Source organism: Bactrocera neohumeralis, chromosome 4 (assembly GCF_024586455.1).
Source record: "Bactrocera neohumeralis isolate Rockhampton chromosome 4, APGP_CSIRO_Bneo_wtdbg2-racon-allhic-juicebox.fasta_v2, whole genome shotgun sequence".
NCBI classification, from domain to species: Eukaryota; Metazoa; Arthropoda; class Insecta; order Diptera; family Tephritidae; genus Bactrocera; species Bactrocera neohumeralis.
In genome coordinates, this window is record NC_065921.1 from 78,691,600 (window position 1) to 78,706,991 (window position 15,392).

The 15,392-nt window shown below is 32.6% G+C and overlaps 1 protein-coding gene across 13 annotated transcripts in view; it reads left to right on the forward strand.

Annotated features, from left to right (window-relative positions):
• LOC126755508 (heterogeneous nuclear ribonucleoprotein L) overlaps positions 1–15,392 on the forward strand; it is a 309,695-nt gene that overhangs the window by 234,746 nt on the left and 59,557 nt on the right. For 9 of the 13 annotated variants that reach the window (XM_050468132.1, XM_050468130.1, XM_050468134.1 and 6 more), the window contains one exon: positions 11,978–12,025. The exons of the other annotated variants lie outside the window; for them this stretch is intronic. In XM_050468132.1, coding sequence (XP_050324089.1) covers positions 11,978–12,025 — 48 coding nt within the window. The remainder of the gene's footprint in view (positions 1–11,977; positions 12,026–15,392) is intronic. 13 annotated transcript variants of the gene reach the window in all.

The following is a 15,392-nucleotide window of genomic DNA, read 5'->3' on the forward strand; positions in this document are numbered from 1 at the left end:
CCTCGGCGCTTTGGCTTCATGCGTTTATTTGCTTTCTACCGTTACTTTAGTGGAGTAAAAGTTGTTGTATTGTTGTTTTTGTGCAATCGCTGTGTTGCTTTTGTTGTTTGCGTTATTCGAGGACGGCAGTATGTAAATGTGTGGCGCAAATTTGCAGTGAAAGGTTCAAAAGAGTTCATTCGTCTTCGTTGTGGCTTAATTTTTAATGTTCGGCGCTTACATAACGGGTTTCATATTTCCACATTTGAGAGAATTGTATGATTTTAAAAACTGTATGTTATGTTTTTGTTGGTAAAACAGTGAGTAATATCACTTAGAAATATTTCGAAGTGAAAGAAAGTATATTTTATTGAATTGCAACATTTTTGAAAACTTTATAATCGCATTACAGAAAAGCTCCCTTAGATGGCGCTGTATTTCTAAAGGTATTTTTTGTCATACGTTGACGATCTCATATGAAATATGCCGCTTTAACTACACCCTTGCAAATATTTTAAGCAAAAAATGTCCGATAGGTGGCGCTGTAGCGAAGATATTTCATGATAGCCAACTGTTTGTTGTCTGAAGCTTGTGATTTCAGCGACATTTGGTTTCAACAAGGCGGCGCCACTTCCCCCCACATCGCATCAATCAATGGTTTTATTGAGCGAACACTTCGGTGAGCAGATAATTTCGTGTTTTGAAACGGTCGATTGACCAACATGATCGTGTGATATCGCACCGTTAGACTTTTTCCTCTGTGGATATGTAAAGTCTAACGTACCATATATGCGTATAATCCCGCTTTGATTCAAGCCATGCAGCAAAACATCACGCGTGTCATTCGCCAGTTACCAGTCGAAATGTTCAAACGAGTCATCGAAAATTGGACTTAAAACGATGAACTTCAAAAAATATGTGCCAAAGAATGTTGTGCCTTAATTTGTTGCTGGGAAAAGCGATTAGTTGCACGAAACGAACTCCCTCAGAAACAGCCTCGTTTGTCGAAGCGGAGGCACTTGTTGGCAGTGGCATTTTTTTTACTGTCGCTTTCCTCTTTTCGTAGCACCTCTCGTAAAGTATAGAGGCTCTGTCGAACTGTTTGCCACAGGTTCTATCGCCAGGAGATCGGCTAGTTAATTTCCATTGATACCCCTATGCTCAAGGACTCATGCTAGTAGCATATTGTTTTCAACGACAACCCTGTTTAGCATTTTTATGTACTTCAGTACCATTTTCAATTCAATAAAGTTAGCCAGTTGAATTCTTAACCAGAAAGCGTATTTACAACTTATTCGCTATCAGTTGTGTGTTCGTTTCGCCACTCTCTGTCAACTTCACCTTCATAAGCTATCGTCTATATAAACACGTTTGCTGTTCATTATGAACGATTCATTTCTTTCCAATCCTTAACCTGCTTTTTTTCAATACCGTAAGCTCCTTTATTGCTTTCCATTGTTTCCTATACAATTTTGCTCAACTGCTTGCGGCACTAAGGACTAGAAGCCACATTTCCATAATGCAACTTCTAGTCCACCTACACAGTGCCACACGCGCAGCCATCACTCTTTTAACACCACCTTAAAGCACGCCCGCCTTGCAGCCGTGAATTTAAAGCGAGCTTTCGCCAACAGAAGCCTCATTAAACGCATGGTTGCATTTAAAAAATCCGCCAGTGTTATCAAAATTCCTGACGTACACGCATGCGAACACACGCACACACATACTTATAGCAAGGAGCAAGGATTTTTTCGCAGTGCGTTTGAAGTGCTCGCGCCTGTAATCAACGCGCGAGCCGCAGCGGCAGCCCACAACTGTTTTAGTGCTCCACTGCAGCGAAGCCGCTGCTGCAAAGTGCTATGCATATGACTTGAATAATATTTTATTAATGCTTTCACAACTTCGGCGGCTGCTGCTGCTGCATTTCAGTGCTCGGTGCTCCGCCTCTTCGGCGTAAGCGTTGTGCTCATTCTGTACGCAGTGCGCGCGGCGTGCTTGAGGCGCTGTGGTGTTGAAGCGATTCTTTTTGTGTTCGCAGCGGCGAATTCAATTAAAAAACTCATTAAATTGCACAACTGCTGAAGACTGGCGCTTGAGATGCTCTTCGAGGCGCTTACACGGGTGCCTGTGCTTGTATGTATACGTGTGTGTGTGTGGGTGTCTAAGCAAATAGTTTTTTTTTTTATTGTAATTCGGTCGCGGTTTGAGCGCCAGGAATTTAGCCGCAATTGTGTTTTCCCTGCTTTCCTCTTTCTCTTCTTTTTCTCTCTCTCTTTCAACACTTCTAGCCTGCAATTTGCTTAGCTTGCTGTCTTCGCCTCGAGAGCTGCTGCAACTTTTCATTTTCATTATTTTATTTGACGCTTGCAAGTTTAGTGGTTTTATTTAAATTTTCTTCAGATCAAAGCATGATTATTGCGCTGTCAGACATTTAACTGTAAAATGCAGCGCGCTAAAGTATTTGCGTGTGTTTGTGCGTACTTTTTTCAAGGCGTTAATTTCATCACAAAGGCAGTGAAGCGGCAACTTGAGGTTCCTAGACAACAAAAGGTGTCGAATTAATAAGTGCTTTGCATTTCGGCATGCCGTACAGTGTGTCGATAGTGTTGAAATTTAGTTTTAGTAGACATTATAATAAAACAGCAAAGCAAAAAAAAAATTAATATGCAGTTGAACTTCCATAACTCGAAGTTCTTCATAACTTGAACTCTTTAATTTGAGTTCTATTAAATTTTATACAAATTCCATGCCATAACTCGAAGTCTCTCTAACTCGTATTTTTTTGTGGATTATAGCCATTCGAGTTAAGGAAGTTCAATATAGTACTTCGGCAGCGATGTGGTAATGCCTTAAAGCCTTTAGTTTGATATATCATTAATTAGTGCGATAGTAAGTTTTTTTTTACATTTTCACGATACTTTCTTCTGCGCGCCTAAATGTGGGCAATATTCCATGCATTTTATTCAATAAAATACTACTGAAAAAATTAAAACTGTAGAAATTCTCTAAAGCTTTGTTGGGCTTCGCTCATTTTTTTTATATTTTCGCAATATTTTCTTCAGCGTGCCTAAATGTAGGCAATATTTCATGTAATATATTACATAAAGTAATGCTGAAGAAATGAAGAAAACTAAAGAAATTCTCTAAAACTTTATTGGACTTCGCTCATTCTGCTGTTTTTTACATTTTCGCGGTATTGCCTTAAGCGCCTAAATTTAGACAATATTTCGTGTGTTCTTATTGCAAGCAAATTAAAATTATTTTTAGTACTCTTTTAAGACAAAGAACAAGATTGGAGAATTTTTTTTCATTTCCGCGGAATTTCCTTCAGCGCGCCTAAATGTAGGCAATATTTAATATTTTTTTATTGTCAGCGAATAATAATTGTAATTAATACTCACCCTAAATTAAAGAGTCAATTATATATGTACCTATGTATATATATGTGCATTATTATACATATGTATTTCTGGAATATTCCCAGTGCGCCTAAAGGTAAACAATATTTGATTGTTCTAGGCAAATAAATAAAATAATAAGTATTTTTAATACAATTTTAAAGCAGAGAGTCGCATAAGATATTTTTTTGGCATTTTCAGGATTTCCTTCAGCGCGCTTAAATGTAGGCAACATGTAATGTGTTTTATTGCCAGCTAATAATAATTGTAATTAATACTCCCCTAAAATCAAATTAGGATATAATTCCAAATCAATTATTAATCAATTTCCGGTTTATTTCTCGCAGTGCGCCTAAGTGTAGGCAATATTTAATGTGCTGTATTGCTAAAATATATATACATACATATGTATGTATATATATATATATTTGACACATGTATATGCAAAAACGTATTTTCTTACCACACAAGTGATTGTAAAGGCTTTAGAAAGTTTCTTTCTCTAACCATGCGTTTCTTTCCAAGCTCTGTATTTCGCTTAGGCAGTCTTGAAAAATAAATATATCTTCCTTCCCTTTTTCGCTTCGAAAATGTTTGGGGCAAAATTACACCGCAAATCTCGTAATTAGTTCATATATTTTTTAACGCAATAATTTTCAAATTTAACGCAGCGAAAGTCTTTTTTTCGGCACGCCGAAATGTATACTACATATTTTATGTTCAACTCGATTAACGGCAATGTATTTGCTGCATTTTATTTTTTTTAGCATAAAATGATATTTTTACTCAATTCGTCAAAGTTTCACAAATTAATCACCTACTTTATAAACTCGCCTAAATGTATGCAAAATTTCATTACATGCATATGTAGATATAAAATTTTATACCAAACATGATACATGTATGCGTTCTTAATAAACATATTTTGCCTTTGAAAACTATTATACAGCCAAGCTATTTATACGATAGCGCCTAAATGTAGGCAACAAATGTTTAAAAAGCCTTGCGTATGGTTTATTATTAGCTGTTCATGTTGTAAAAATAATACGAAGAGAATAATTTTTATAGAAATGATTCTATGAACTATTTTTTTCTGAAATTTAATTATTTTATATAATTTTAGCTATATTTGTTCCACAAAAAAGTCAATATATATACATATACTGTTAGTATAACTCCAATTAAGAATTCCTCGCCAATATTTCAATTATTATTTTATTTTAATTTTTTTCATTATTTTCTACCATAAAACAACCACTGTGCCCATGAAATAGTTTTGCCAAAGCCAATCAAGAATGTTTAGCAGTCGCTAATAATGCATTTAGCTCTCGCCTTAGGCAAGCAAATTTTCTAAAATATGTACTATCACTGCATTAGAAGCATCTCTGGCGATCACACTGCCCTCTCTCTCACTCCTAGTCGCCTACTGCTGATAAATTAAAATTCCCTCGATTATGTCGCAAACGAGTTGACCGTGCACAGACGTTGCACGATCACGACGACTGCTGTCACTTGCAACAACAAACGCAACAAGCACCTAGCACCGAGTCTTGAAAGCAAAAATTGTTGTGAAAACTGCGAATTTGTCATTTGTCAACGTGTCGGCGGCGCAGCGCTGCGCTGACAGTGACAGACAGCCAGACAGGAAGATGTGTACATTTCGAATGCCGAACAACATGCAGATAATCATTACTAGAATTTCAGCATTTTGTTGTTATGTTGTAAATTGTAAATACTAAAGATAGCTTGCGTTATTTTAGTTTGATGCTGCAGCGCTGTTGTTGTAGGGAAAGAAAATTTTAGAAAAAAATAAAATTAAAAATAAACAAACTGTTGCGAAAGTAAAGCCAGAAAACGCTTTGAGCTGTCTAAAAATAGCGCTCACCCTGTGTTGCTGATAGGTTTTGCAGTAAATTGGTTTTTTTATTATTAGTTTTTAATTAGCTTTTTATTTTATTTTTTTAATTAATTTTTTAATGAATCAATTTTTTATTTAATTAATTATCATTTTGAACTAATTATTTACTTTTTTAATTTGCTTCTCATTTAATTTTTTTTTAATTAACTTTTTAATTAATTGATTCTTATAATTAATTTTTTTATTCATCATTTTTTTGAAATAATTATTATTTTTAAGCTAATTTAAATAAAATTATTGTTTTTTAATTTAACTTCGTCTTTTTTTAAATTAAGAAATTAATTAATTAAAAGTCAAATGAATAAAAAATTAAATAAAAAGCGAATTAAAAAAGAATAAATAAATAATTAGGTTAAACGTAGTAATTTATTGAAAAAAGTAATTTAAAAAATCAATTTGAAAACGAATAAATAAATAATTAGCTTAAAATTAATAAATAATTTAAAAATTTAATTATTTAATTAAAAATCAAGTTAATAAAAAATTAAATAAAAGTAAATAATTGATTAGCTTAAAAATAATAATTAATTTGAAAAAATAATTAAATAATAAAAATTAAGACATTTAATTTAATTAATTAATTAAAAATCAAATTAGTAAAAAATCAACTACAAAGCAAATGAAAAAATAATTAATTCATAAACATAATTAAATAATTAATTAATATTAATTTTTTTGACTTTTAATTATTAAGTATTCTTTTTTTATTAATTAATTATTATTATTTTTAATTTTTTTTATTTTAATGTGTGAAACCCTGAGTTTTTTTTAAACATCTGCCCATTTTTTCTTAAGTTGAAGCTTTATAAGTCGTAGAATAAGTCCGGCCTCATCCAGCTAAAGGCATTGGCAAAGGCCAAAATACTCCTTGGTCTGCATTCCGTCAAATCCACTTTTCCATTGTTGTGAAGGTTGGATATTAAGAGTAGGGCCTTGTGTTGATCCCTAATAACTAAGTTCCCTTTTGTCTAGAACCCGAAGCAATTGGGATTGTTTTGTTTATCGGTGCGTTTATCTCTCTAAAATACATAGTTGGGCCCCGATCAGCTTGAAATTTTCATGATATATTTGTCAGGGGATAATTGAAGGAATACGATTTTTAGTATAACAGATTCGCTTTTTAACCATTCCAAGGTGTACATTTTTCACAAAAAACAAAAATTTCAAATTTTTTCAAAATTTTGACTAGTACTTAGTTCATTTTCATTAGTTTAAAACTAATAAGTAATTTAAAAAATAATTACTTAAAAAAATTAATAAAACTCATTAAATAAAACGGAAATTAAAAAATAATAAAAAAAATAAATTTCTAGCAGAAAAACTGCCCCTCGACAGTCACTTTTTTTCTCAATTCCTGATGGCGATTCTGCAAATATAAATTCCGGAAAAAACGCAAGTTGCAAGTAGAGACTTAAATAGCTGTAAATACATACTTATGTATACATACATATACATATACATTTTTTTAGTGCACCTTACACTTAACTATTTGAAAACTGCCATTTCACCCATTAATATTTGAATTATTTATGCATTCTCACGCCTTCTCAGAACTAGTAAGAGAAAAAAATTATCTTTGCGCCCAAAAGTATGCAAGAGCTGCATTTATTGTTCAGTTTTAATTCTTTTCAGTTGTTTTTTATTATTATGCTAGCTGCCTTGAGCGCTCTCAAGTATTTTTTAGCGCCACAGCTGCCTAGCTTCGCATGCAACTTTGTTATTTCCAACACTTTGTCGCCGAAAAAACTTTTCACTTAACGCCGTAAATCATTGCCAGCGTTGCAAAAGACATTTGCGGCATCAAAGTGATGAATTAACGGGCATATTTGAGATGGTTGCAATAAAAAATTAAATTAAAAAGTGCTACAAAAACTTAAATGATGAAAAAACCAGCACACGCAAAGAAAAATACACATACAAGCATACATATGTATATGTGAGCAGCGAAAGCTTACCCTCAAATGACCTTAAAAAGCACTTATGCTTCCATACTTTCTTAAAACTTTTCACTTATGAAGGTGACGAAGTGATTATGAAAGAGACGGTGTGTTTAAATGGATGTAAAGGGTGAAAATTTTACTTTTGTTTAAGAAAAAAAGCTTTCACATGCTTACAAAAAGCTGAAGAAAATTATATTTATCTTTGCCAACACTTGCTAAGTGAAATAAAAACTTAAATTAAATGTGTGCGCCAAAAAAAAGGAATTAAAGTGTGTACCATTTGTAAAGAAAGTTCATGTGCATATCTTGTGTTGAATTAAAGCAGGCGGCTAACCGCAGCTTATGAGCTTTCGACATAAGTGTGATATAAGCACATACATATGTTCTTAGTTCATAGCTCATGTATGGTACATATGCATATTATATTTGCCCTTAAACTCGGTAGGTGTTGAAACTCATTAGCGTTGTAGTGCCCTGCTGAAGTAGTGACTGGAAGCGGCCTTTGAGAGCTTTCGAAAAACGGCTTGATCTCTCATACTTACATTAAACATTAATGTTGTTGTATATGTTGTAGGGTTTCGTGGTTTTGAAGAGCCTAAAAATGCACAACAAACTAGCGCAAACCACAAAAAAGGTCAAAACGTGCTACGAGCTTAAACGGACAAAAAATGGAAGCTTAAAAGCTTTAGTGCTTATTTAAAGCAGAAAAAAATATTTTGTAACAACAGATATGCACGTTGGGATTATTTAGAGCATTTATTGTGTATTTTGGCAAATGCTTGAACAGCCAGCGCTATGCTTGAACACTGATTTGAAATGATTGAAAGTAATTTATTTGCTTAAAATTACTCTAAAATGCCTCATCTGTAACGTTTTGTGTAAATTTTCGCACCGAGAGCTGCAAGTGGTATGCTTGATCACTAATTTCAAATAATTGATAGTGTCATATGCATTTGAAAGATTTGCAACCATAAATATGCACGTTGGGATTATTTAGAGAATTTTTAGTGAATTTTGTCCGATGCTTGAACTGCAGGCGCTATGCTTGAACATTAATTTTTAGTGTCTGATAGCACAATATGTACTTAGAATTATTTTAAAAGGCTTCAACCCTAAAATTTTTGGTAAATTTTCGTACCGAGCGCTATGCTTGAACACTAATTTCAAATAATTGTTAACGCAATATGTATTTGAAAGATCTGCAATCTCAGATATGCACGATGGGATCATTTAGAAAACTTTTAGTGTATTTTGACAAATGCTTGAACTGCAGGCGCAATGCTTGAACACTGATTTTAAGTGATTAAAAGTAAAATATATGTACATACATATATGTATAATTACTTTAGTACCAATGTATTGGGTAAAGAGATCGTAAACAAGCGGATTTGTGACATGCTTGTTTATGATTGACTGTAAAAATACTACATTTTAACAAAAAATATTATTTTAGCGCTTTCCTAATTAACATATCAACATCAAAGTTGTAAAAATTACCTAATTCGTAGCACTAATAGCTTATCAAGCAGCAGTTTCAAAAAAAAAAGGTTACGAGTGTTAAGGGATATTATTTATGGATTTTTGCTTAATCATCAACAACAATCATGTTTGCAAAAATTTATATTTACAATTCCATTATTTGTGAAGGCAGAATTAAATTTCGTATTTCCAAGCAGTGCTTGAATGCTCGAAACTTGCTCCGATATACTTAATTTGAGGTTTATGCGTACTTTTCGGGTATGAAATTCTAAAATTTTGCAAAATTAGATAACTTGTTTGTTTGAACGCTTGAAAGCATGCTTGAATTATTAAAAGCTGCGTCGATTTTTTTCTTTGTGATTTTCTGTTATACCAAATTGACCTAGTGTCAATTTTGGCCAGATTAAGTGACATTTTATTGCTTGACAGCATGCTTGAATGATAAAAATCTTCATCTAGTATTTTAAAATGCACGAAACTTGCCACGACGTATTTGGTTTGAGATTTGTGCATATTTTGCGGCTATAAAATTCCAAAATTTTGCAAAATTATGTAAAATTTGTTTGCTTGAAACATGCTTGAATTATTAAAAGTTGAGTCGACTATTTTTCTTTCTTATTTTCTGTTACGTCAAATTGACTTAGTGACAATTTTGCAAGATTAAGTGACATTTTCTTGCTTGAAAGCATGCTTGAATGATTAAAATCCTGGTGTACTATTTATTTTACGATTTTCTGCTATGACAAACAAATTTTTGGTTTTAATATGAAATCTAACAAATTAATACTCAAGCTTATTTGCTTCATATCACGCTTGAACTCTACAAATATTGCTAATTATCGGTTTATCTCTACTTAAAAATATTAAACTCTAAAATTTTGCAAAATTAAGTAACTTTTTGTTGCTTGAAAGACTACTTAAATGCTTGAAAACATGCTTGAGGGCATGCTTGAATGATGGCGTCGTCTAGGATTTATTACTGCGCCAAACCGACTTTTGATCTCATTATAAAGTTTACACAAATTACAAATTAACACTAAATCTTGTTGCTTGATACAATGCTTGAACTCTAAAAATATTGCCAATTATTAGATTATCTCTACTTAAAACTATTTACATGCTAATTATTAAATTATTTGAGAATAGCGCCGCTAATGCTAAGCTCGAAACTTGTTCCCGCGTGCTTGAGCGTATGCTTGATAAGGCAATTAACACAATTTAAAGCTTTAAGCGACTGCCGAAGGTCAGCTTTGCAGTTTACAAATACATTTTCTGAATGCCTGCCTATATGAAGGCGATCAAACTACACTTATGTGACGCAATGCCGTCATTTTTTTCGCTACTCAATACTTTGAAGCCTTTTGCGCTGCGCTATGCAATGCAATTTGAATGAAACGCCAGCTGTCAACAGCTGGTGACTTGGATTTAATGTACTTGAAAATAGAAAAAAGCCGATTACAGAGATTAGGTGATTTCCTTGACGCTTGGCATATGACCTCCGCTACCACATACGCACATATGCATAAATGCTACTTATGCCACATGTATGAGTGTATATGTGTGCCGTTGAGTTTTGCCGCTTAATGCAGGAATGCATCTGAAGCTTATGCAGGAAGTTTGATATCTTTACAACTCTTTTGATATGCACGCACACACACGCACCCAAACACACAGATACAGTCCTGCAAAGCTTCTCATCTAGCGCGGTGTCGCAACGCGGCGCACCCGATGAAGATGAATCCGTTCGTAATGACAAATGTGGGGAGTGAAAAGCACTCGACAGCATCCACCCACTGCCAGTTCAGCGCTGATGTGTACTTGCACAACAACAATAACAAGCAATCTGCATGCGCATATGTCGTTTATGCATGTGGATGAGTGTGGTTGTGTGTAAGCAGTTATTGCAATCATTGCAGCTTAGCTGTCTGTCGCGTGGCAGCTCTGTAATGGAAGCGCCTCCTACTTTAGACACACGTTGTGGCAAGGCTGTCTTCTTTCATTCTAGATTTTTCCCGCTATCCGTGCACACATTATACTCTCTTCCATGCCCACGCGCTTACTTCGTTGGCAATTGGGTCAAGTGTGCCACAGCAGCGGCCAAGTAAACACATGCAATTGTAAGCGCAATTCACACACACACACACATAAGCACATATGCGGCAGTTGCGCACAAATAGAACAGGCGCTCCATGATTCGCTGCACACTTGAGTTGAAGTGTTGGAAACATTAGAAAATTGAGTTGTGAAAATAAATTTTTTCCTGCTTTTAGTTGTGTTACCTTGTGTTGCGCAGCATACCTTAAGGCGCATGCTATTAAAATAATGTATTTTTAATGCTATTTTATTCTAAAAATGTATATTTTTATATTCAAAACAATAACAAACGATGAACAGTTGCACCGAAGCTATAATACACTTCAAAAATAAAAAGGTTTCTATACAAGAGCTTGATTTTTTTGTTCAGTTCGTATGGCAAAACTATATGCTATAGTGGTTCGATCTGAAAAATTTCTTCAGATATTGTAACCTTGCCGTTGGCAATAATTCATGCCAAATTTTGTGAAGATATCTCATCAAACAAAAAAGTTCTCCATACAAGCACTTGATTTTGATCAATTCGTTTATATGACAGCTGTATGCTATAATGGCTCGATCTGAAAAATTTCTTCAGATATTTTAGCTTTCCTATTGAAAATAATTTGCGCCAAATTTGGCTAAGATATCTCATAAAATAAAAAAGTTTTCCATACAAGCACTTGATTTTCACCCATCACTTTGTATGGCAGCTATATGCTATAGTAGTTCGATTTTAAAAAAATTTGTGGATATTGTAGCATAGCCATAGCTAGTAATTCATACCAAATTTCGTGAAGATAGCTCATAAAATAAAAAAGTTGTTCCATACACGGACTTGAGTTTGACCGCTCAGTTTGTATGACAGCTATATGCTAAAGTGGTTCGATATCGGCGTTTTCGACAAATAAGCAGCTTCTTGTGAAGTAAAAAGTGTGTGCAAAATTTCAAATTAAAATCTCAAAAACTGAGTGACTAACTCGCGTATATACAGACAGATGAACGTGGCTAAATCAACTCAGCTCGTTACGCTAATTTATATATTTATATACGTATTTATTATATATGTATATTTATTTTATTATATTTTTTCCTATATTTAATTTCTTTATATACCCTGTTTATTAAAAAAAACAGCATTTTATCTGCTTATCAAAACTCATTATTTCTTCTTTTCTCTCTCTTTTCAGGTAAGTTTCAGCAAAATAGTTTCATAACTACCACCACAAATAGTACTAGTAAGTACACATTTTTCTATTACACTTATTAAAAGAAAATATTAACCAGAATTACATAAGTATATAAGGCGATTTTTCATTTGAAATTTAGCTCGAATTAACAGCTGACGTTTGTATTGCCCAGTGTGACTGCGTGTAGCAAAAAGCATGAAGTTTAAATCGTTGCATGCATTTTGCGTATAATAATTCAATTTATTTTCGTACGTTCTTTAATTTTTTACACACAATTTATGTTTAAAAACTGCAAAAACAAAGCGTATATTTTCATACTGCGCCTAAAAATGTGCCTATTATTGTTTGAAAAATTTTATTAAAGCATACTTTTAGGTGATGTGCCTTTTAAATATCATATAGTACAGTTTTTATTTTAATATTACTTTGGAAATTATTTTCCTTGATTATCATAGCGGCAAACTAATTTTATCATCAAAAATGTTTGCTTCGTGGTATACTTTTAGGCGTTTTGATTTTTGACATTTTTATTTTAGTTGTTTTAGAAATTAATTTTAAAATAAGAAAATTGAAAAAATTGTTAATTTTTTCGTATTTTTTGTGTTTTTTTTCGGGATCTTACATCGTGCTATACTTTTAGGCGATTTGCCTTTGGAACTAAATTTGTTTTTTTACTTATATTTTTTTTAATTTTTTGTTTGTGTAAATATAAATTAGTTAAACTATTTGAAATTTGAATATTGAAATTTTGAGGTATATCTTTAGGCGCTAAGTACACAAATTTCATGTTTTGACTTGAATAACTGAAAATATAAAAATATTTGATACTTCTTTGTGTTTAGCTGTATTATAAAAATAAGAAAATTAAAAAAATGAGATTTTACAGTTTGAAATCTTACTTACTTATATACTTTTAGGCGATTTAACTAAAGTTTTTTTTACTTAAATTAGTTTAAAAATTATCTTCATATTTTCGTTTGGGCTAATATAAATTGTTTAAACTAAAATTTCCATTTGAGGTATACCTTTAGGCGCTAATCAAATTTAAAGATATTTGATACCTTATGTTAAGTTGTATTATTAAAATTAGAAAACTAAAAAAACGAGAATTGCGCATAAAATGTTACAATTGGTTTAATGTTTGTACAAGTTGCTTTTGCCGTAAAGCATACTTTTTGGCGATTTTCCTTTTGATATATGTATATGTTTTATATGTTAAATTTTTTACCCTAAATAGTTCGTATAATATATTAGAACTTTTCTTATGTGTCTACAAGCTGCTTCAGCTGTTCGAAATTGTACTTCGAAGCATACTTTTAGGCGTTTTATCTTTTAAGTGACATATTTATAAAGTATACAGAAACATTAATGTATTTGTAAATTTTTTATATATAATTTTGGACATTTTTTCAAGTGCTGTAACGAAAGCTTGGAATTTTTCTTTATTAAAAAGTTCATAATTAAATATTTAAAACTGGGGAAAAATTGAGTAACAGTAAATATTTTTTAGTTTGCAAAATGATAATATTTATAAATATAAATTAACTTAAAAAAAAAACAAAAAATTTTGAAAAATTTGTGAAAAAAAAAGTAAAATTTGAAAAAAAAAAATTTGGAAAAAGTTTTTGAACAAAAACAAAATGATTTTGTAATATTTAAAATTTGTTTTATTCATCAAAATATGTTTCTGAAAAAAAAAAAAAATTTTGAAAAAAAAAATTAATAAAAAAAAATGATTTTGAAAATCGAAATATTTTTTTTTGCAAATATATTTTATACTTATACATAAAATAAAGTTTTTTTAATTTTTAACATTTTTTTTATTCAACAAAATATATTTCTGAAAAAAAAAATTAAATTTTGAAAAAAAATTAATAAATAAAAATGATTTTGAAAATTGATTTAATATTTTTTCAAAATATATTATACTTATACATAAAATAAAGTTTTTTTTAATATTTAAAAAATTTTTTAATAAATAAAATATGTTTCTGAAAAAAATGTGCTGTTTTAGCATTCTTCGCTTAAGTTTATACATATGTATATCCGCTTTAATTTTCCCACGTGCAGTACTTCACATCGGTTTATTTGTATGCATGTATATGTGATATCCTTCGGCAGAAATTTATCAAAGTCATTCAAAATCTCGAATTAAATGCCAAATGTCAAGCAAAAGATAAAATCTTTTATCTGCCAATGACCATTAGGAACATATGCTCACATAAACACATACACACACACACATGCATATGTACAAAATAATTTTTTTTAATGAAGTTGCTCTTGAATTAGCCCGATGCATGCTTGAATGAAATTACCCCAGTGAAAGAAAGCAAATCAAAGCGACAGATAATATTCTCCCCAAGGGAATCACTATCATTTAAAGTGTGAGGGGGGTTGGTGATGGCAGAAAATGAATGCCAGTCTGATGACAGACACGAAGATAGATGTACTTGAATATGCAAAGTGGCATATAAAAGCTGCCAATGAAACTACACCGAACCCCACCCGCCCAAACCGTCGACTCTTTGCTCAGTGGCAATGAGATAATCCACTTTAAACAATTCACTTGTTGTTGTATTTGTTGTTTTTATACTTTGCTGCTGGCAATTGAATTACTCATAGCTATTTACACACTTGTGTCTGTCGCCCACTCCACTTGCCAGACGACCAGCTGCCGATTGGCCTCAATAGGTGCCACCTGAAATCAGCTCCAAGTCTCACTCGCTCCCTTCCTCATTTGCTCGGCCTCTAGCCGCTTTGGCAGCTCAGCTGCTACCTGCAGGTCGCTTTATCTTCCATTTCCATTAACATTTCAATTTCCCAAGTGCATTCGCCGTGGCATATTTTCGAGAATTCACTAACTTTCGGTTTCTGCAACCAACGTAGTCAGCCGCTCGACCTGCAGGCGCTTGTGTTGTGGCCTATTTGTTGTAGGTCACCTAGCAGCACCACCGCCGTCGCCAGCTGCCGCTTCCTCATTGCGCTCGCAATGTTGATTTAAAAGCTTCAAGTGTACATTACAAAATATTTATCTGCATTAGCATATCAGTCTTCAACGTTTGCTCGGAACTTGCACCATTCCTTTTCGTTGATCTCTTGCCCGCTCCTGCTGTGCGCAATCTGTTCGTGCATATTTATTGCGCTTGTAAGAGCTTTCTGCAATATTAAAATATTATTAGTCGCTTTCGCAATGACTAAGTACATATTTATCGCTAAACTCGCTGTCGCAAGGCGAACGGATTTAATTTCCCATTTTGCCGGAAGCTGCAAAGGACATTTTGCGAAATTATTATGGAACTTAATTTCTGTTGGATTTTGTTGGGTTTTTAAAAGGCGCTTTAGTAATTCTAGCTTAATAGTATATTGAAAGCTGTTAATATGAATACTGATATTGGCACAAAGGTTCAGCTTT